Genomic DNA, 23,544 nt, shown 5'->3' with positions numbered 1-23,544 from the left:
TGTTTATATAGTGTGAACGAACCACACAGCATATATTAAAGCTATTTGTTAAAGCAAGTAAGTCCAAAACCACTTTATAGGTTATTAATGTTATAATTCATAATATTTATTTTTCTAATTAAGTAGGACTTAGAAAACTTTGCACACATATTCATGAGATAAGGCAACATTTATCACAAAGCACTTTAGATGAACATATTTTCTGTCCATAATTCATTGAAGACCACTCCTCCAAAACATAAAACCCAGAAGACACTGTATTTATCTTACTAAATGGTTTTCAGCTACATGTATTTCATCCAAGTAGTCTGGAGTATTGTCTCAGTTAACGTTATCACAAAGAAGTTATATGAGGTCTTCAGTTTTACCACTACAGGCAGGCTGCAGTGTACTGAATAAATACTAGTTCTACCTCTACACTAATTAGCTGAAGCAATCTACAGTTTTAGCAGCACCAATTCCCAAGAAATGCTAAAAGAACTTTCCATTCAAAAATTAGTTACTTTGAAAACAACAATAGCTGTTCACAAACAGCTTAAAGGTGCTGCAACATACAGAATAAATCTGTACGTAACAGACACGCTTTAAAGATGTATGATGTTCAGCTACTTAATTATTTAAGTCCTGTTCACCACTTTATTATACTGCAGCATTTTTCAGTAGGTCAAGGGAAAATGCTGAACAATTTCTGGATTCCCTATATGCTTAAAAAGTTCCATACTGGATAGAAGTACTGCGGAAGTACAGTGGGATCACCATTTGCAAGAGCCTACGGTCATAAACTCAGCAAATAGGGAAGAAGGAGCTGCTCTTCCATTCTGGAATTTGTGTGTTTTCACTTGTACAACTTAGAAAGAGATAACATGAAGCAATGTGCCGTGCCTCCTAGAGTGCTGTGATTTAGGGCTTAATTTTATTTTATTTTTTGAATAAGGACATGAGCATAGCTGACAAAATCCAAAAACAAAAGCCACAACAGAGCCTATTAAAAACCTTTCCCAACTAATTATCTCTCACATCAGCAAAATGAAAACAGTATCAATATCAATGTATGGAACACCAACTGAAAGAACTAAAGTTAAAAAAGCCAATGTTTTATCATGTCAACTGCTAAGTCCTACTGGATAGCGAGCTTGCTCTTCCCTCGCCCTCATGAGGATGCAAGGTATTAGCTTAAACTTCCATAACAGATTTGTAATGAACCAGTGCATGCCCACAGTTATCACCACCTAACTCACATTCATTAAACTGAACTGATCTGCTTACACATCTAAGTTGCACTCATTAAAAACATATATATGTATTAGAAAGCCACATTTCCATTTTGTTTTATGGCACAACTGGTAAGACAATGCATGTCAATCACATCACTATAAACAATCATGCGTAGTGGGCGTTTTTTGAAAACAGCAATTTAGGTTGTGTTTTTGTGATTTAAAATTCATATGCTGCTTTACGGTCTGAAGTAGGTGCTGCTCTAATAGTAATGTAACATACCAAAAGTTAGACTTCGTTGGGCTTCCTTACACGTTAAAAAATAATTAAAGGCAGTTAAAAAATGTAGAAGTTATATGTGGCAGTTTAAGGTAATGTGATAAGCTTACTGAAGGGCACCTCTTGCCAGGCCTACAAAAGAGCACCTCTGGAAAAGAACAGGATCATACATCTGTACAAAACAGTTACTCATCCAAAGGCATTTCTTTTCACAACATACAATTGTAAATATTGCTGTGCAGACCAATTTGTCTTATGTAACTGCTATCATGCTTGTGTGCATGACAACAGATTTTTACAACAAATAACCAAATCTTTCATTTTTATGTGTGGGGTATACTATAATTTCTGTCACGAGTAGTATGCTCAAAGTAAGTTTCCTGATAGCTTAAATGCAACGGAAATTAGTTTTAAATAAAATCCCAATATATTGGATCAGATTCAGTGTGCAAGAAACTCCCATGGAGAACTCCAAGAACAAATGTTGGAGTAAATTAAGTGGTGTTATAAGTAGGTCATAAAAACAAGTTTAAGTAGGTGCAAGTGGTAAGGTAATAAGTGACACAAAGCTGGTATGCACTGGGTTTGCAAAATGAGCAACTTGCATACCACACGGATGACAATACTAGCAAGAAAATCTACCAACTGGACTGTAATAATTATTTAAGATTCTATATTTTTCCTAATTTACTTCTATATCAATTATTATATTAACTTAAAACATACTGACTTGGCATATACTAACTTAGATTCTGTACTTAGTTCACAAAAAGGACATGTTTCCTCATATCTCTTCATAGAAATGATGCTTGAATTTTGGAACACCATGTTGTTGTTTGTGTTTACCTACTGAAGTTGATATTACAAAATTTCATAAGAAGACAACATTTTGTATCTTGCACTTCCAAAAACATTTAGTGATCTTATTTATGCATGTTTCAGGTAAGGGTGAAGAATTCAAAAATTTCAGTCAGAATACAAATACCACAAACATCAAACAGTGATTGCAGAAATCTACTAGAGAACTACAAAAAACCTCTGACAAATCTTTTAATCTAGTTCTACTTTCTGATTGTCAGATTTTATATATGTAAAACCTCACGTATTAACTCAGAAAGCAAATTCTTGACAAAGGTTGGTTTTCTCTTACCTAAAACTTCTGCAGTAGCCATAATTTCACATGTGTACATTGCTGCCATGAGCCTCTGTGGTTTTGCTTGCAAAGCATAACGACAAGCTTCTTTCATGGTGGCAATCAGTTGTCCAGAAAAAGGACCATAACAATCTGCAAGTAAAACTTCTCCCTTGTTTTTACTAACTTTCTCAGGTGACTTTGTAACACTTTCACTGCTGTCTTGGTGTTCATTCTCACCACAAACTTCAACAGTGCAACTGCTTGTTAAAGAAACAGTATCTTCGTTTTGTTCTATGGCATCACATTCCCCTGAATCTTGACATCTAGTTGACAGCATCTCTCCAACCTTATTAATTTCCCATTTTTCCACTATAAAACACACACCCATCAGGGGTTCTTCACACATGGGACCTGAAAGCGTAGCCAGCTGAAATCCGCTTATTATGCTGTTGTCAAAGTCCTTGTATTTACTGATTTCTTTCACAGCATTCCCAAGGCACTGCCACACAGACTTTGTGTAGCCCTCAAATTTATATAACAAGATATTAGGCCCACACTTCCGTGGTCCAAATGACCAGATATTATCAACAGCATTTCTCCACTTTCTTCCCTGCAGATTTTGCTCTAATTTTTGCTTGAATTCCTTGATCCTATCAATAGTCTTCTGATTTATCTCAAGAGTTTTTTTATCTTCATTCAGAGATGTGTTGAGTTGCTCCATAGTTCGAATCAAGTCACTGTTTTCTTCAAGAAGTCGAGTTACCTCCTCAGGAAGTGGCACTGCTCTTACGCTGAGAGTAGCATGCTTATTTGGAGTAGATATTGTAACAAGCCCATCTGAATCAACCTGAATTCCTTCAGGAATTTTGTTTTGCTCCTCTTTTGTTTGGTGTATGACAGCAACTTTCTGCTGTTTTCCTATTTCTTCATTTACCATATCAACTTTTGGAGGTCTTGTTATTGTCTCTCGGAATGGAATAATAGGTGCTGATACACTAATCTCTATCTTTGCAAACCTATAAAACAAAGTTTTAAGATTAGCTTAAATTTTAAGACTGCTTTTAAAATGGGGGAGGGGGGAGGTAAGGCAGTGGCCTTAACATGAAACAGATGTTCATGAACAAATATGACTACATGACAGATTACCAGATAATGCACTTCAAATTCATAAAATCCTAAAAACATCATGTACTTCAAAAAAGAAAGGAAGAGAATAAAACAAAAGAAAAAACACACATGCCACTGGATTAATCACTGGTTCACTCACATCTTGAAAACTATGTACTATTGTTCTCTCCCCTCAAAAGAAATATAATAGAACTAGAAAAAAATGAGAATAAGGATGATCAAAGGTATGAAAGTACAAGTCGTCTTCAGATGTTTCAAGGATATGACAGAGGTCTACAAAATCATGAGGGGCATAAGGAAGGTTGACAGGGATCAACTGATAACCAAACCACAACAGGCCCTGAACTGTCCCTGAACTGAAAATGATTAAGGTCCAGGAAAGTATCAGTAGGGGATTTTTTCATATGGTTACTTTGATTTTACTCTTCCCCAGACATCTGCTTTAGGCCACTCTGCTGGAGACATGACTCTCTGAGCTAGATGGACATTTGATTTGAACTAGCACAGCTGTTCTTACAGTGCGATGTTCCAAAAAGATGCAGCACTTTGTAAGCTGAACAGGTTTTTTAGGTTACAGTAGAGCTAATGTAACTAGCATTTCAGATCACAACTTTTCCCCTTCAAAGTTTAATAGTTTACTGAAGTAACTTTACCTCTGTCAGAATTCACCTATATTATTCACTGTAATTCACAAGAAATGGTACAAGACAGCAATCCTATCCTTCACTTTTCCTTCCACATACTGGTGAAAGAAGGAAGAAGTTCTTGACCCATGAGCTAATATGTGAAGAATGGCAACTAAGATGTGGTAAGTCCTCAGGGATGACTGGAAGGAGAATGAGCTAGTAAATATACTTTGCCCATACTCCTCTTGGGAGCTGGTACCCAAGTGAGAAAAAAGGCATCATGAACCCTATGTCAAGTCTGAGTGGGTCAGTGGTGGAAGCCCTGCTAGTCTGTGTCCTCGGATGTTTGTTGTTTCTGCTTATGACACTACAAGTGCAGTGTTCATGTGCTTTGGTGGTTTGGAACACTGACAACATTTTCTTGAGGAACACAGGTAAGGGACAAAAACTGGTGACTCAACAGCTTATAATTCTCTTCACAACAACTGACATGGAAACTCAGAAAAAGCTCAAAATTATGTCTATGAAAGAAAAGGTTAGAAATGTAAATATATGGACTGCTACTTGCTGCTCACTGAGATCTTATTTTCCCATCAATTACCAATAACAACTATTTTACTAAATATTTTTTCAAGAGTTTGACCATTGTCAATATAAAGGCATTTACACATCTTGGGGTAAAATGCTATGCCAACTGCTGCTGAAGACACAACTGTCTTTATTCTGACATATTATATTCCAGTGAGGTGTTTCAATAAAAAGCACGTCTGTTTTCAGAAGTGGTATAAACATGTTGCACTAAGTAATAATGAGGATAACAGTAAGAAAATGTATTCAATTTTGCAAGTGATCCACTCTAACTTCCATAGGAAGTTAGCACTGTCTGATATTAACTGGAAGTGATATGGGCACAGTCAGAGAGACATTCAACCATCTATCACCAAGTTTGTTTTTTGGCCTAGAAAGAAAATTAGAGTAAATGCACATGAGACAGAAGTATCACAGATTTTTTTTTGTAAATAAGATATAGGAAAGGACTGTTTCAGACAACTGTTCTTTCACCATTTGAAGAAACATTGTAAAAAACTACATGTATTAATTTATGATTGGAAAAACCATGGTCATGAGCAAGAGCACAGATTAACTTTTTAAAAAATCAATGTCAAGTGCAAAGGAACAGGATAAGTGTGTGCACATACCATTTTTATCTTGTTGCTTCCTAATTTTTGAGAGTTCAGTTGCCAGACCTAATTCCCCTCAAAGTTTTTATTTTGTACCAATTGTACATTATGTTCTTAATTGGAATCTTGAAACTACTGCAATTTATAACTTCTTTCAAGTACACAAAAGGTGCATAAGTTTCATAAAAATGGGGAACTAGTCAATTCTGCCCAACTGCATGTAATTTTATAACTAAAAAAGATACACTTATGAACCAAGGGTAAAAGCTGTTGGTAGATTAGGCTGCTCTTTTACCAAAATATAAATCAAAGACAGATGCATCAAACTGTCGAAGAAATACAATGCACAGTTACTTAATAAAAAATTCTCCTTCCTCCTAGCACCTCTAACCTTTCTTTCAGGTCATCCAAGCAACGCTGAAGATGAACTTCTCCTGCTGTCACTAGCACATGCTCTCCTGTCTCCTGGATTAAAACTTGGACACATGGATCAGCTTGGTTTAAAAGCTTCATTCCTCTCACCAGCTGAGGCATATCACCTGGCAAAATAAGGTATTATTAACACAGTAATACCAAAGAAGGAACGCTTGAAGTAAGATATTCTTATACTGAGAAAACAGTAACAGCATCAACTGAAGATATAAGCTATACCTATAGTTTGTCACCAAGAATTTAGGTACCAATGACAAAATTCACATTATACAATCATAACTGTGGTATGCATTTGAATGGATTGCTAGATTTTTTTTTATGGAGTTTTACAATAGAATTAGCATACCATACCCCATATGGACTACTTAGAAAGCATGAAAGAATGAATGAAGTACAAGAAGGATTTAAACTGTCTAGAAGCCACTGAAAAATTTTAATGTTACTACAACCTGAAAAGGGGAAAAAGATCAGGAATGTGTGCAGTTTTCAGTGAACCAAAACACAGATGTCCCTAAAAGAAAGATGTTTAAAAAGAGTTGCCTTACAGTTAGTGAAAAATGAAGTCACAGCTGGTTGGTCTGTATCTATGCACAAAACCAGCATGTCAGCAGCCTTTCATAATTAATATATATATATATATATATATATATATATATATTTAACTAATTATGTTTCCTTTTTCTTATTTTACATATGGGGTAAAGAATATCCACAAGCTTACTAGGAATGCATATTCATATTCAGAAGAAAGAGTGACATTATATTTGTCATTCACTTGGAGACTATTAAAAGAAATATTATATATTTAATGCTAAGCTTTTGAGTGCATAAAAGAAAAGTAACCAGACACAGAAAATAAAACCAGACATAAAAAATAAACAAGTGAAAAAAACAGTGTCATTTTACATGGCCATCGTAGCTAAACAAGGAGCTTCACATTCGTACTCTGCATTTAAGCCCCCTGAGAAGGAAGAATAGCTTTTCTTTCTTTTAGAGTTTATGGTAACCGTACAGGCACCCACGTGAGATGACATGCTAGAGCCACATGAAGACTATATGCAGTTCACTGAACAATTGATTACTTTCAAGCTGTGCCTGCCATGGCCTAATTTTGCTCATCTTCCTGATACTGCAACCAACAGCTAATTTTCAGGAAACTTTTACAGGTATAGCTACTTTGAGACTTCTGTCTCTAACAACTTCGGCTCAAATCATACATTTAGAAGTTACCAGGAAAGAGACATTAATGATGTAAAGACTTGATTTCCTTAAGGGAAAAAAAAAAAAAAAAACAGAAAACACCAAAACTGTGCAGTAGAGTTATATTCCAATACCATTTTCAACTTAATACCACACTCAGTACAACTAGAAACTCAATACTTTCGGAACGGCTTTAACAAACAAGGATGTGCAATAAACGATTATCTATTACTCATATACCTACGACGAATAGCTGCTAGGCTGTCCTATCACAAATGAATAAATAAATAAATGTAATTTTAATGTTAGTGGATTTTGTACCTAAATAGAAAGCCAGTTATTTTGGTTCTACTAACAACAAGAAATGGAAATTGGACTGAAATTGAAATACAGAGATACACTACGGATGGGGGCAGGGGTCAGAAATCGATTAAAAGCAGTACTGCAAATTTGTACCAGGAGTTTGATGATATAGCATAGAAGAAGATCAGCAAAAGTGAAAAACCCAAAGGTATACTTACCTTCACAGTAAACGAATACTGAAATGTTAGTGTCATGTAGTGTCTTACTTGTGATACAGCTAAAAAGACCACAAAAAGCATAGTGACTGTATCTGTATGTCCCCACTTACTGAGACATGAGCAAACCAGCTAGAAGAATTCACAAGGACAATAAAATGCCATCTAGATAACATATATTTGGTTTATACTGGACCGATCTCTGATTTAATGGATAGATCATAAACTAGCTCTATCAGTAGCATCACCAAGGGTGGGAAGCTGAACTGCTATCACATTGAATTCTCCTTTAAAACTTACTTGGATGTTTTGGTTCAACAGCTACTCGCACAATTGGTGTAGCCTCAAAGTTGAGAGGTGTAAATGGTGGACAAGCTGGTGAAGTTGACAAAGTTGCAGACTTTAGCACAACATCTTGCAGACCTCCTATTCCTAATAGAAATTGGAGGGAAAAAGAAGAACAAAAAATACAGTGTCATATGAAAAGAGACTAAAAGTGATCATAAAGGTCGAAAAAGAAAAAAAAAAAAGAAATTATTCTAATTACAAAATCAGAATTAAAAACTCCTTACTGTTCATATAACCTATTTGTTAAAATATATGTGCACAACCTGAATACTCAAGTCTCTGGTGTGATACCTGATACCCATTCTCACAGTTCCCACTGCTTTCCCTCTATATTTTAAAAACCATGCATTTAATAAGCAAACTCAAGAAAAGAAAGAACATGACGACTTTTTCCACTTGTAAAATGCTCAAACCTTTGTACAGCTCAGACTTAGTTTTGGTGGTTTAAATTTAGAAAAATTTAGATTGCAAGAGGTCAAGGTCATCTAGTCCAACCTCCAGCTCAAAGTGGGGCTAACTTGACAGTTAGATCAGGTTGCTCAGGACTTTGTCCAGTAAAGTTTTAAAAACCTTCAATGACAGACACTCCACAGCCTCTCTCAGCAAGCTCCTCTAGTGCTTAATTACTCCTATTGTAAAGAATGCTCAACCCCCATCCATTTAGGATTCCCCTTTTCTGTAACTTTCATACTGTAAAATTACATTTACAGATAGCAAGCTATCAATTCTAATCCTAATATATTTTAAAAAGCAGGCAAGTTGGAGATAACAGCCTACATTGTAGTGATAAGAAAAAATATAGAAAAAATACTAGCTATAAATCTGCAAAACAGCTACTGTAAATGCATGTTTAGTATTGGCTGGCTGGCACATTTCAGATAATTTGCAATTATTGCCTTCAAATTCCTAAATAACAGAACATCATTTATAATTTAGTCAGAGCTATTAAAAACACTACCACAAGTGGGTGAATAATAAAGAACAAATAAAGCTGATATTGATATATGTTGTCATTTCTCTTGATTCTCCCTGAATCATAAGTAACGAGCATTACAATACTTCTACTGGAGTATAAATTAAATGCACATGTAACTTATTATGAGAAAACTGAAACCTCTAGGTCATAATCAGTACCTGCTTAAAAATTAAATTTGCATTTAGGGATCGCAGGGAGGGATTCGTGCTCCCTCCTCCTCGCTCTCCCTTACATGCCAGAGTAAGGAAAAGCAGAGAAGCTCTTAACCCCAGCCCTCCATTATCACCCTAATTCTGTTCCAGGCTCTTTTTTGGCTTGGTCTTCTCTATTTGAGGCCAGAAACAAAGGGAGTCAGCTTCCACCCTATGAGATCATGAGGGAGTTTGAATTCTGAAGAGCCTGTCTGCTGCAGAGTTATCATCTGCAGAATCAGGCTGTTTCTACAGCTAAAAAGGCCAAGTGTCTGCCCAGTAGGATATGCCAAAATCTAAAATGTCACTATTTAAGAAAACTTGCCTCAAAAATAACTGGAAGCAGAACAACATTCAATGGCTTTAAACGCAGAATAGCAGATGCTACAAAGAAAATAAATCTGTATAAACTCTGTGTTGCACCTGACCTATGACCAGCATGTATTTCCTCTTTTTCACTTATTCAACATGTGGTTTGAATGAAAAACAAATGCTGGATCATCACCATCACCAGGGACTGAGTAAAGGGATGGTCAGTTTTATTCTGAGCTTCTCCAGCTGGTAAAAAGAAAATGATTTAGAGTAGGAGATGAACAGCTTCTTTTCACAGTGTAATGTGAACCAGAGAAATCAAGTCACCAAATCTTACTTCAGACAGACTCGGTCTTTTCTTGATAGACGTTACAATATTCTTATTACCTTAAAGAAAACCTAAAACTTTCTAGTCTTTTGTTTTACATTTGAAGGTAAAAGTATAAATTTTTTATTTGTCTGGCAAGACTAATACACTAAAATAATAAAGATCTCCCAGTTTCGAAGAAAATCTATTAAGTTCACAACCTTTAGTTGCTTAACTGTGTGAGCTAGCATACAGCAGTGTCCAACCCCGATAATCTATTTAAAAATTATTGGTAATGAATGTTGAAAAAAAACTATAAATATTAAAACTTCTTCGGCAATTTTTTGCATTACATAATTAAAAGCAACTGCTAACATATTTTCTGAATATTATTACATGAAGATGTAGCATAACTAATTCCAACGTACCACATGAAATTACAATAAAAGAATTCTGCTATTATGCTGATATACTAAACTTACTGTTTATTCCCACTGAAACTTATACATTCTACGGGTCATCACAGATCTCAAATGCATATTAATGTTATCTAGTTGAATGGACTTAGAAAAGCCACTCCAAAGTTAAAAATGGGAAGCAAACATAAGTTTAAGATTTTGTCTTGTTCAGCCCTTGAATAAATATCTTATGTCATTGTAAAACAACCATTTTGCTTCACATTTCTTTTGTTGTAAATTAACTTTCAAAAAGAAAGGAACCAAAGAGAAGAACAGAATGCCTAAGCAAGGAAGATGAGAAAAGCTACTGCTCTTATGTTTTAGGTTAGCTAAGAATTAAGTACTAAAAAGCACTGCAAGTACTTTTGAATAGTCATCTCTCAAAGAACAACCTAGCCTACAAAGTACGCTGTCTGTCACACTACTAAATAAATATGACATTAGGCAGTTTGTTGCACATTGGTTCTATTTATTTTTATGAAAAACTAGAGTTAAAATATCTATAGGAATTTTTAAATTCTTTTGAGTCCTTTTGAGATTAAGGGAATTACAGCGTAGAGGACCACAAAGCATGCTACCCGTGCTGAAAAGTCAAGCCTACCAAGGGATACCATATGAGACTTTACAGTAAGTATCAGACTGGATTATTTTTTAATTTAGATCTAAATGCTTGTTCCTGCTGCAGAATAATATTTTTGTTTTGAAAAAGCATTCCCACTTACTACATTTCACTAAAGTAATAGTGCACCTACTCTGCTGGATTTCAATAACAACTGACACCGAAAAAGTATCACTCTCCAGGGCTCTGGCTCTAGGTGCTGAGGACTCCCCTGAAAAGAAAGGTAATTTCACAACGCTCAACACTAAGACGGAAACACCCTGACCGAATAGCACTAGTTCTAAGAACTTGACACCATCTTTTAAAGAAACAGGCAAGATTTAAAAACTGTAAATAATTTTGATATTTACAAAACATTTTGAAAGATTACAAATTCTCTCATCTTAAAGAAGCCAAACCTACACACAGCTGTTTACCAAACTGACTGTTGGTAGCATATATGATGAACATCATCCACATTTAAGGAAACATAACTGGATGCTTTCTTTTTACAGAGATACAGATATATTCAGATTACTCTGATAAATCATTCTCAGTGACCAGCAACAAACATACATCAAAATATTAAAGTTATTATTTCAAAAATAACTGTTAATCCACAGGTAGAAAATAAATACTGAAGTTAAGATTTGCTGTTAATAGACAAGGAACTCACTATGAGCCTATAAAATAATATTAAGGAAAATCTTCTGAGTTCAGTTTTGTCATTTAGAAGTACACCAAATTATGGTGTGCATCACGGAGTATGCCTACACAGATGGAGAATGTTAGGTTCATAAAGGTCCTTCTTTTGTTGAGCCCTTTATAACTATTACTCACTCTAGAAGATAAGAATAATAAATCAAGTAAGCATCAGCAGTGTTTTTACCACAAGATAAAAACATGGCAGAAATAGATAAGGACATCACGACTGAAATCATCAGTGGAGTAGATTTAAGACAAATCTCCACATACTTTTTGTTTTTGAGTCCTCCTCGTAACCAGCACACCTTAGACACTAACTTTGCAGCCCTTAAAGATGAAGTACACTCTTCCAGCTGAATTCAATTCTAAAGATCTGAACACATAATAGATCAATTTCAAGATAGATGTAATTAGTTTCTTTTGATGTAGAAAGATTCAGCATTTAATGTTCTTCCCAGATGCAAAAAAATGAAGCAGACACCCGCACCATGCATAACCTTTTCAATCAGATAAGGAAATCATTCAATTTGCAGTGTGAAAAATCAAACAAAGAAGAATGAAAGTTGTTTAAATTTTAACTTCTGCCACACTGCTACTAGCCCCAACACATCAGTTCAGTGGATCTTTATCTTCTCTCACTGATGATATCACCACTTAAGAATCCTTGGCTGCTTTGGAATGGAGACACATCGAGCTTTGACACTGTAAGGAACTAAGTAAAGCGAAGAGCTAATGTTAATCTTCCCAGTAAGGTTCTGTCTCCACTGACATATATCATTTCTTATCAACATTGTTTGCTTAGAGAGATTAAGACTTAATAATTTGCAAAGCCTCCTGGTTTAAATGCTCCAGGCACTGCACTATGCATCAGTGAAGAAAGGCCATGCAAGCTCATTCATAATTCAGCTAAGAGGTGTGATGCAAACTTCTGTAAAACTACATAATCTGAATTCTTAAAACTTAGCACGTGCCCTGTGTTTCAAAGGGAGTTTAGAGAAAGAAAGACCTTTATAATCTTCTTTGGACTGCAAAACAAATATCTTTTTCTCCCTGGTGAGAGACATTTTAAAATAAATACTTTTTAAAGGTGCTTTTAAAAATGTGTATGAGGAAATAAATTCACAAGCCCACCTTAAAGATACTACTTACCCTTACACATTTTCAGTTTCTCCTTAAGATAAATAGGCTAAAAGCCAACTAAAACAAAGAGAAGGGCAAAGTATATTTGCCAAATAATGTTAAATTCATCAAGAAATTAATGAAAGGAGCTCCATACCAATTATCATTTGCTTTCAAATCTATCTACAGAATTCTCCTTTGCCCATTACCTACAATGGGCCTGGAAAAATGTTATACCATTAGCACACAATTACCTATTAGAATGACTAATACTGGTTCACGGTTTCCATGTACACTTTAAGCAACAACCTCTATCTTTCCACTACTAACTTAAAAAAAAAAAAAAAAAAAGACTTGCAAGCTGGAACTGATATTTGGTAGGAGTAAATTCAGATACAATAGCACGCCTTTTAAATTCAATATATTGTAAAATGTTTTACAAATTACTGGGATTAAATGATGGTAACTGTAGGGAGTTTGGACAAGTAAGTAGCTACTATGGCTTAAGAATGCCTTGTATTATACATTTATTGCATGAGATTTTTAAAGCATGTTTCTCTTGAGTCTCATGGGCACTGCAGAGAAACATCTAAGGGCAGAACTTGACCTTTCTATATTAGAAACTGTTTCTGGAAGAAAAGGGAATGTAAATCAAGACACAGACTACACTCTAGTTGAGATTTCATCAACTTTTTCCATAATACACTCCACATGTTAGCACAGATTGCTGGTGAGCCTCCTCATCTCATCTGTAATTGTGCACTTCCCCCTCAATTGTTCATATTTGCTTCTGAGCAGAGTGAAATTGGTTGTACAAAAACCAGAATATTGTAAAGTATTTGCATGATTTTTCCTCTTTCCTAATGTGTTTTCCTTCAGCTCAGTCTCTAAAGATCACTAGAATCCAATAGACTTTCGAAGCATCTGTCCTAGTTTCTTCATGAGTTTCAAAGAAATTACCTAAAAAAATCTACTTAAATGTGCTAGGGATTAGCAAGCAGACACTTCAATTCAGTTCCTCAATACAAAGGAGTTAATTCATAGTTTTATTGTAGAGTTTTACTTCTAGGCTCACAACAGTTTGAGGGTAAATTGAGCATAACTTTCTGATCAGATGAAAGAAAACTCAGCTATATTATTAAAAATGTTATATCAAAATTCCCTTCCCAAGGGACACGATCATGCAATAGGATATTAAATGCAATAAGTGCCTTTTGACACAAGAAGCATCTCGATGCTTTACTGCTGAATCACCGAGCAGTAAAACAAGTACCAGGACAGTCCATTGTGTTCTTTTAGGAAAAAGACTAGCAGTTCAAAGAAGGAAACTTTATGTCTGCTTTTAGAAGAAAATGGAAGGAAAGCAATAAAGTGACCTAATGCACATTCCACTAAAATTTCCCATTGCAAGATTATAGTTTCAAAGAGGACTGCAAATATATATAATGAGTAAACACCCATCATTTATCTTGCGCTGAGATTCTTTGGAAAAAAATACCATATACTTGATTATACATTTAGACTGCATGATAATATACACATTTCCAAACTGCTGACTGAGCTGACAATTGTAATTATGGTATTTCCTACAATTTCTCAGGCTAGAATAAAACAATTAAGGAAATTATAAACAAACAAACAAAAACAAATGAAAAACCCAACCTTTTACATTAAACAGTAATGTCTTTAAAGTGATGAAGTGAATGGATAGCAGACCCAACAGCACACAGTCCTTGTTTAAAGTCAGGCATTTATTTGCTAAAATACAAATTTGCTTTAAAGTAAACAGAATTAAACCAAAATCAGTTCACATTCCAAATCTGATTTCTGTGTTTACAAATAGGTATAGTCAAAATGAAGTATTGATTTCCTTAATTTGTTTAATGAAACAAATAAAGATGATGAAAGTATTTCTGATAATGATGTTTTTCTTTTGCTACAAAATTACTTCATTTGTCAAGCCATACTAATTTTTGGAGTTCAGAACTAAAGTAAATGATCCTGATTTTTAAATAGTTATGGTTGAACTTAATTTTAGTATGGAAACTTAGAAAGAAAGCTCATGCTTAGACCTGTAACCTTGCCCCATTCCTCTTTACTTGTTATGAAAATGATGCAAGTATTTGCTGGCTTGTAGTTTCACCAAAAAAAAAAAAAGTATAAAAAATCTTTACTCCAATATAAGTTACTTTAACCTTTTAATCATAAAGCATTCTTGATAGAGATAGCAAACTGTATCTTTTGTGATTTTATAAAAGTGTTAGATCTTCTACTCAGAAGCAAAGATATTTTGTCCGAGCTCACACATAATTACTTTACACATAGTAGCTCAACTCGACATCATTTAAAAGCAGCAATACCAAACAACAGTGAATATGTGGACAGATCTTTGCATCGTGTGACAACATAGGCCCTGGAACTAACTTCACTTAGCCTGTACATCAAATTAACACTTCCATTATTGCATGTGGAAAGCATTTAGCACCATACAAAAAGTCATCAAGGGTCTCTGAAATATAAACCAAATTTCAGATTCATAATTACTTCAAATAAATGATTTTAATTTGACCTGACAGCAACACATCTGAATTTACTTTTTTTTTTTTTTTTTTTTTAAATGACAATCAGAACTTTAGACAGTTCAGCACAGTTGTCCCAAACAAATGGAATTTAGGAATGGTTGTTTCAACATATTTACTTTGATAATCTAAAAACCCTCTGAAATGTTGACTTTTTTTTTTTAGTAGTAGTAGTAAATGTGCTTTAGTAAATAAATCCATTAAATTGCATAATGTACTGGAAAACAGATAAGCTCAATTCATATGGCACATCCTATGCAACAGAAAAAAATAGCTCAGCCATCTTCTAAGGAAGAAAAAAGCCTTCCAGAAAACAGAGCCCTAACTGAGCTATTCAGAAGAGAATATACATTTTTTTTGGAGATGAGAAATGTGTCACAAGTGTAACTGGTTACTTCTAGAAAGTCTTCCTACTTTGTCATACAGATAAACAGACGCTGGTTATCTCCTGATGATTTCCACTGGTTCAATGGGAAAAGTATTTCAAATTAAAAAAAAAAAAAAAAAGATATTTTATTTGTAACTCATATACTGAAACTCTCCAAGACTTCAGCTATACTGCCAACATTTGCTTAGTAGAAGCCAAAAAGATGGAGCTAATGACCCTTCAAGAAGGTGACTTGGACATAATGATATATTGATAATAATTTTTATCCATGGAAAAAACATGGCAGGAAGAAAAAAAAGCAAAAGATAAAGTTGAAGTGTTTAGCAGAATTTAGGCTTGAATTTAGGATTATTAGAAGTTAGTCTTGATATTAATACCCAATTAGGATTGCAAAAGGAATGTACACTAAAAGTTTCAAAGTACCAGAAGAACAGGACAAGTCTCTATGCTCCAAAAGTCCTCCAGCACATTCATAGTTTATTATATTGCTTATATTTTGGAAATACACGAGGATAAAATTCAAAATATTTTGAAATAAACCCCTCTGATTCACTGAATACATCACAGTGGTTCATTTAAAAAAAAAAAAAAGTAGAAAAATCTAATTCAACATTTTTGCAGTGCCACCATTAATAACACTAACTATACCAACATACTCAGTTCTGGAAATCTATTAAGATAGGATCGTATTTTCTTGGTTTTGTAACATGATTATAAATTAGATAATAAAATTATTAATCAAGACCATCACTTCTCATCTTACTCTATTAAAATACTTTAAATATTTTCCACCTACCTTGAAATACATATAGAACTTTAAAAGACAGGTAAAGGGGAGACTGCTGTCAGCAGCCAGAGACTGAGAGGGGAAGCAATTGTACTCTGAGACTGAGCAAGGTAAGCGTTTAACATTAATTGAAAAGTGATGGATTATATTTCAAAAGGTAGTCAAAATGTAGTCAAATTCAGTATTTATTTTCCCAGTAGACACTGGGAAGGTATTATAAAAAACATACACTATTTTCATTTTTTTTTTTGAATCAGAATATTTGAGGCAAGACACAAGTGAGTGAAGATCTAAAGTTCATTAAGGTTTTTAGCACAATAGCAAATTGAATTCTCCTAGTTTCGTGACCCAACACTTTCCATAACAGAGCAAGATAACTGATTTCAGCTAACAGATCCACAACAGCAAATGATTTCTGATTCTAAAATAAGACTAGCTATAGCATTGGATAACAACCAACTGACCCTTAAGAGAAAATACCATTTTATTTTTTCTTCAGTTTTAATAATGTGTCCTGAAAATGGGCAGACTTCACATGTATACTGTTTTCTTAAATTGTAGATTATAAAATAAGTAACATCTGTTACTCCCCAGAATCAATTATAAGTGGTGTTAAAATTAATGAGGCCTTCAGGCACTGATCTCGCAAAGAATTAATTTTAATCTGTGTAAGTCTTGGAGGTTTTTCATGTTTGCCTAGAAAAGGCTACGTGAACATATTGCTACAAGTTCTGCATTACATATCCAAGGTACAAAGGGAATTTAGAAACTACTACAAGAATTGCCAATTAAAAAAGACAATGGTAGTTTAAAAATTCATTAAATATTTCTTCATTCTTGTGATGGATTTTGGAATTTAACTGTAGGATCCCAATATACTTGACTTACATTTCACCAGTTAAAAAAGAATTTGAGACCTCTGTCATTCAATGTATCAAGTAAATGCAAAGATAGACTAATCAGTTATTGGGTATTTCAGACATCACAAGCAGAAGCTGCATACCAATTACCAAATGTGTATAATATCCTGTGGGAAATGCCCTACTGAGTCATTGACCATTTATCCTGTTAACTTGTAAGACATGCAAGTAACTAATTAAAATTCAATTTTCCAAGACTTGACCCAATGCTTAATGCTCTCTCCATGAAAGGCAATCCCCACGTACACCCCACGACATTTGACTATAAATGATTTCTGTTTCTTATTTTGTTGCTTTGGGAAATACGGCTTGAAATGTTCCAAAGTACTATGAATAATGGATTATTTCAGTCTACATTATACAAAAGTTGATGTTTATTTTAATTACAATCACGAGAATTTCAAGAACAATAAAGGATAATATAAATAATATACCATTTGACTTACAGTTAAAAGAAGCCTTTAAATATCTAATTTGTAGTTACAAGCAAAAATATTTTGGGGAATAATTAATTAGAAGAAAGATTCTAACAGAAGAAAGCACCTTTCCAATGTCTTGAATTAGGCTTATTTGACATAATGGGTGTACAAATAAATGAGACGAGATGAACAGGGAATATCTTAATTACACTTGTGTCCTGGTTTCAGGTAGGACAGAGTTAATTTTCCTCCTAGTAGCTGGCAGGGTGTTATGTTTTGGATTAGAATGAGAAGAGCGCTGATAACATGCTGATGTTTTAATTGTTGTAGAGCAATGCTTACACCAAGCCAAGGACTTTTCAGCTTCTCGCTCTGTCCTGCTAGCGAGCAGGCTAGGGATGCAGCAGGAGCTGGGAGGGGACAGACCCAGGACAGCTGACCCAAACTGGCCAAAGGGGTATTCCATACCATCTGACGTCATGCTGAACAATATATAGGGGTGGCTAGCCGGGGTGGGGGGGCGGCTGCTCGGGGATAGGCTGGGCATCGGTCAACGGGTGGTGAGCAATTGCATTGTGCATCACTTATTTTGTACACATTATTACTATTATTATTATTATTATTATTATTGTTATTATTTTTCCTGTCTTAATAAACTGTCGTTATCTCAACTCACAGGCTTCACTTTCCCATTTCTCTCCCCCATCCCGGAGAGGGAGGGGGGAGGGTGAGCGAACGGCTGTGTGGTGTTTGTCTGCCAGCTGGGCTAAACCACAACAACTTGTTATATCAGCAACCTAGGAAGTTGCTATTAGTAAGTTATTTATTATGCATTTCAGTTTAATAGCAAAATTAATTCCAAAATGAACAGAAATGCATTCAGACACACAACAAAAAAAAAGTTTTTGCTACACAACAACTGATGACTAGGACATAAATATTGATCTCAGATCGAAAGGAAATTGCTCTAAACATCTTGAATAAAATGTATCTGGAATAGTGACAAAATATTTAGCGAAAAGTAAAGGTGGAATTCCAGAAAGTTATCTCAAATCATTGATACACATGAATCAATGACAAAAGTACCTAAGAAATACAAAATAATAAAATTCTGGATAAAATGTTCTGCTAACGTGTCATTACTGTAGCTAGAATAGGTTTTTGTCACAGTGATAAAAATTCTTTTTTTTCCACAAAACCTAAACAATACTTAAATAATGAATTTTACTTCACATTAAATATTTCTGACAGTCTGCCTCTATGTAAATTAAATATATCAAAACCATACATTTAAAAATAAAAATACCTAACAAATAAGACTGTTACTCTTTATCCTCTCAGCTCTTTTTCAGAAGAATAAGGTTGCCAGTTTTCCCCTATATTCTCATTGCTTCAATTAATGTATTATTATTGTAATTCATTGTCCATATAACTTTGACTTCCTAAAATATTATCTTCCTAACATGTTAACTTTTATTAACTTTAGGTTGACAAGAAAATGGGAAAAAATACACCAAAGAGATCATTTCTAAGATAAGAGAATTCTTAAGGATACCTCAGAAGACCACATAATTGAATTGGGCTTTAAAATGCTCCCCTAATTCAAAATGGAGGAAAGAAATTAAATAGAACTAATCTTGATTTTTAGTGCACCTTACAAAAGGGTTACTACCATGGCTTAATTTTACTTACATCCTATCAGTCTACATGAAGTGATAAAATCCACAATATTGCTCTCTTCAATTGTTAAAAAACAGGCATGAACAGAGACTGACAGAAGATACCGGGAAGGGAGCTTGGAACTTTATCATCTGCACATCTGGAAAACCCTTCACGTTTAATTTCCTTTTCACAAGTAATAACATCAGCCACTGAGTGCTTCATTTGCATTAGAGGACAGAAGGGGAAGAGCCCCAGCTCCAGAAGGCAGAGTCTAAGAATGCCACCTGAAATCCAGCTAGAGATGATCGAACAGCTAGCTGCCAGCAAAAAGAAGACTCCTGACCCCCATTTCTGGCTTTCCTAGCACCAGCACTAGCATTTGTCAGACTCTTGCTAAGCCAATTCAGGAAACTAAATAAAAAGAATAAAATTAACCTAATAAAAAGGTAAATTCTCCATCTCACCCAATTTTCACTCCCTCAAGTAACAAAGCATGAATATATTTGTAAAAGACAATGCTTCTGCCCTGCTGTACAAAAAGCAAGTCATCACATTAGTAAGAGGGAGACTCCTATGGCATGATGAAGCCAACCAGAAGAAGAGGTTTAACAATCTGTCACAAATCTGGGTTAAAGCCCTTTTTCCACCCATCCCTGTAGACTGTGGAGCTAACATGGTCCTGAAACAAGAAAATTTGTCTCCATGCCTCACTGCCACCCCCTCAGAAACCAGATCAGGCTGGCAAATGTTTTGCTGACTACACAGAGCAGTCTGCAGATGCGGCATCGTGTATCACCCACAAGCTCCAGCACTCACTCGGCTGCTGCTTCAACACAAAGTAAAACACAGCACGTCAGCTGCTTTGCTGAACAAAAGAAACGTGGCCACTTGCCACTGCTAGGTATCAGCTTTAAATGCCTTGGAAGAGTTCTGGTATATGCTTTTTGTTTCTACTGAAAATGGTTTGTTTCTATTAAAAATGGTTGATTACTGAAATGACTTTCTTCGGTTGAGCAGCAGTGCTTCCAACCCAGTATGTCATACTTCCTGATGGGATTATGTATACAAAAGAATTTGTTAAAAATGGTGCAAGTTTTTAGTCTCTTTTCCAAAGAGAATGCAACTCCTGTAATCACACAGTCTCCCCTCAACAACTTTTCTACATGTTGTCAACTTCCACTAAGTTTAACTGTGACTGAGAGGAGAGGGTTCAGATATAATTAAGTTTCCACAAGTTATGTAAAAAAATCAACGGCTGAGTACTGAAGGGAGACCAAAATTGGTAAGCTCACTAAGAAAAAAAAAAAAGTCAAAACATGCTCACTGTATATCCTGCTTGGAAGCAGCTGCCTGGCGACCAGCATGCACATCCTGGCTGGCCAACTGGGACATGTACAATTAGAGGGTGGGAGTAGCTGAGAGGGACGCTGAGGATTTTAAGGACACCAGTCCACAGGAATCCAGGCTTTGTTAAGGCCACTGCTCAGAGAACTTGCTTCTTAAACATGCCACAAAACAACTAGTCTTTGGTGGAAAAAGTTCTGAAAAACAAAACCACGAGGGTTTCATATATTTTAGATCCTGTTTTGCATGCTTCTCAACACACAGCTCTTTGCATCAATGAATCCTGTAGGCTGCCATTAGAATTCACTCAGCAGCTCCATCAGGCTAAAGACTTGGGAACCAGTGTGAATGTCATCGCTGATATTTAAATACAATAACTGATATAACAAGAAGTACCAGCAGGTTCACATTTCCATTCAGAGTAATGGGTTCACAGTCAAGCAACACACAACGGTTAACCAAAAACTTTAACACTGCATAAAGCATTATTTGGACAATTTTCGACATATGACACCGGCAAAACATCCAAGTATTTAACTGAATATTTGTTCCTCAGTAACATTTTTCAGAAGTAGAATTAGTCACTGAAACAGACTTCTATCAGAGTTGGCAATGAGGGTACTTTAGCCAATGAAGCTTAAACTGATAGCAACAAATAAACTGACTTATCCTCAATGCATTAACTTAATCATATATATAATATACACATTCTGAGTGCGTAGCTGTTTTTTTTTTTTTTTTTTTTTCCTCCTGAATTACGCTGTCTCGGTTTAGGCCTGCCTACATTCAAGTCCAGTATGTTCAAACCAGTAACAAGCACCTCTGAAAAACCTGCCTGCTTCAAACTCATTAGGATGACAGAAATATCTCCTCTCTGGAAGGAGAAGCTCTCATCTGGGGTCCTTAAATTCATTACACAATTTCTATAATGAGATCTCATTGTCTTTACACAGACAGACCCAGAACCAAAGATGGTAATACAAAACACTATCAAATTAAGTGAATTACCTACCAAACATGCATTCACAAAGAAAGGCTGCAGAACACAAAGTTTCCCTAGAGTCCATGACACTTTTGACAGTAGCGCAGCCTTAGAAAATGGAGCTGCTCATTTTTTAAATCACTGGCTTGAATTTTGCCCAAATACATAGTACACCTCATTGAAGAGAATACGATAGTAGGGAAAAATGTGTTAGAAAAATACTACATTTCTTTTATTCTTAATTAGATGCAAAAAGTATTTAAATTTGATTCCAGATATCAATGCCAAAATTTCAAAATACTGTTAAGAAACAGTCAGCAGCTGTTCTGCACCTTCAGACAAAAACTCAAAAGCAGTAGCCCCTTAAACATCACTCTTGCCTACCATCAACAACTGGAATAAAACAATTCTTTATAAATAAAAAATGCATACAAACGTAGATTCTGAAACTCGTAAGAAGGTGCACAAGAAGCTTTGTCTATGCTTACTATTCTCAATGCATACAGTTTTGACAATGAACTTAGAATAGCTATTACTAGCCAAGTACAAATGGAGTTTACACTCACACTGCTTGGCTTGCAACCTCTACAGAAGAGTAAATACAAGCTTTTCCACTTAATTACCAAATGATAAACAGCGGTACACAACCTAAACTTTGAGGCTAAACTACTTAGTGCTGCCGCTTTAACACTGTTGTTTAGCAGTGCTCCTCAGTTTGACATCAGTTGAGACTCCTAAATATAGCTCTGCCTTAACTCCCCCCCACAGTTCACAAGCCAGACAAAGCCAACTTTATGACTCATGCCCTGATACAGGCCAAACAACCCTCACAACACTTTTGCAATTTAATTTGAAGCATGAAACAACATCAAAATCTCAAGAAAATACTTAGAAAATAACTCACTGTAACAGCCGTTATTAAGAATCTCTTGACTTGCAACCTTCCCATTTTTTATACAGAGGACTTAAATTCTCTTCAACTGTGCTCATGTGTAGTGGGATTATGTGCAAAATTAATTACAATTTGGTCATCCTCACACTCCCAAGCCCTCACTGTAACCCTCCCCTGCTTTTCTAACTCCTTGAAGAAGTTCTGGTGACAACAGACAAAAGGAAGCAAACGAGAAATACACAAAGTAATAAGAGACTTTTGTGGCTAGTTCAGATGCACAAGCAGAGGCATTTCAGAGCCACGGGTGGCATTTACTGCAAGAATGCTGTATATTATGAGCACTAGCTCTATTACACAATACAATAAACACTTTTCACACGCGGGTGTGAAAACGTATATTGCTTCCTTCTTCATTACACAGGAGGACTGACTAAGATTAGGAAGTGTTCTAGCATGATTTTAAAAGACATTCAAATAAATTACCCTTGTGTATTAGTGGTTTATACTGCATAAACAATGCCAGCTAGGAGAAGGGCTCTGGGATTTGCTTAGTTTATTGTTAACTAAAATATTCTCATATATTCCTCTTTTATTAGCAGGGGATAGATAAGCAAGGTAGTCAAAAAGCAAAGCTGAGGTAGAAAGAGTGACAGATGGAAAGGCAGAGAGGAAGGTGGAATATGAACAGAAAACAGGAGGAATTTTTAACGCTAAAATTTGGTGAGGGGAGGCTCAGGTCAAAAAGTGGATTTCAGAGTCACTCCAAAGACAGGCTGAGGGAGGTTAAGTCTAATTTCTACAGTCTGGCTGTTACTCTGCACAGAAGGCAAATAGTGTAGCTAT

The 23,544-nt window shown here is 35.3% G+C and overlaps 1 protein-coding gene across 6 annotated transcripts in view; it reads right to left on the bottom strand.

Annotated features, from left to right (window-relative positions):
- EFL1 (elongation factor like GTPase 1) overlaps window positions 1-23,544 on the bottom strand; it is a 72,361-nt gene that overhangs the window by 12,660 nt on the left and 36,157 nt on the right. For 3 of the 6 annotated variants that reach the window (XM_035554560.2, XM_050712910.1, XM_035554561.2), the window contains exons 16-19: window positions 11,059-11,136; window positions 8,015-8,146; window positions 5,956-6,103; window positions 2,645-3,645 (exon numbers count right to left, since the gene is read on the bottom strand). In XM_035554560.2, the coding sequence (XP_035410453.1) occupies window positions 2,645-3,645; window positions 5,956-6,103; window positions 8,015-8,146; window positions 11,059-11,136 (1,359 nt within the window). The remainder of the gene's footprint in view (window positions 1-2,644; window positions 3,646-5,955; window positions 6,104-8,014; window positions 8,147-11,058; window positions 11,137-23,544) is intronic. The other 3 variants (XM_035554564.2, XM_035554562.2, XM_035554563.2) reach the window with 1 other exon arrangement.

Source organism: Cygnus atratus, chromosome 11 (assembly GCF_013377495.2).
Source record: "Cygnus atratus isolate AKBS03 ecotype Queensland, Australia chromosome 11, CAtr_DNAZoo_HiC_assembly, whole genome shotgun sequence".
Lineage (NCBI taxonomy): Eukaryota > Metazoa > Chordata > Aves > Anseriformes > Anatidae > Cygnus > Cygnus atratus.
The sequence above is the reverse complement of the archived record's forward strand: the minus strand, read 5'-3'. Positions and strand labels throughout refer to the sequence as shown.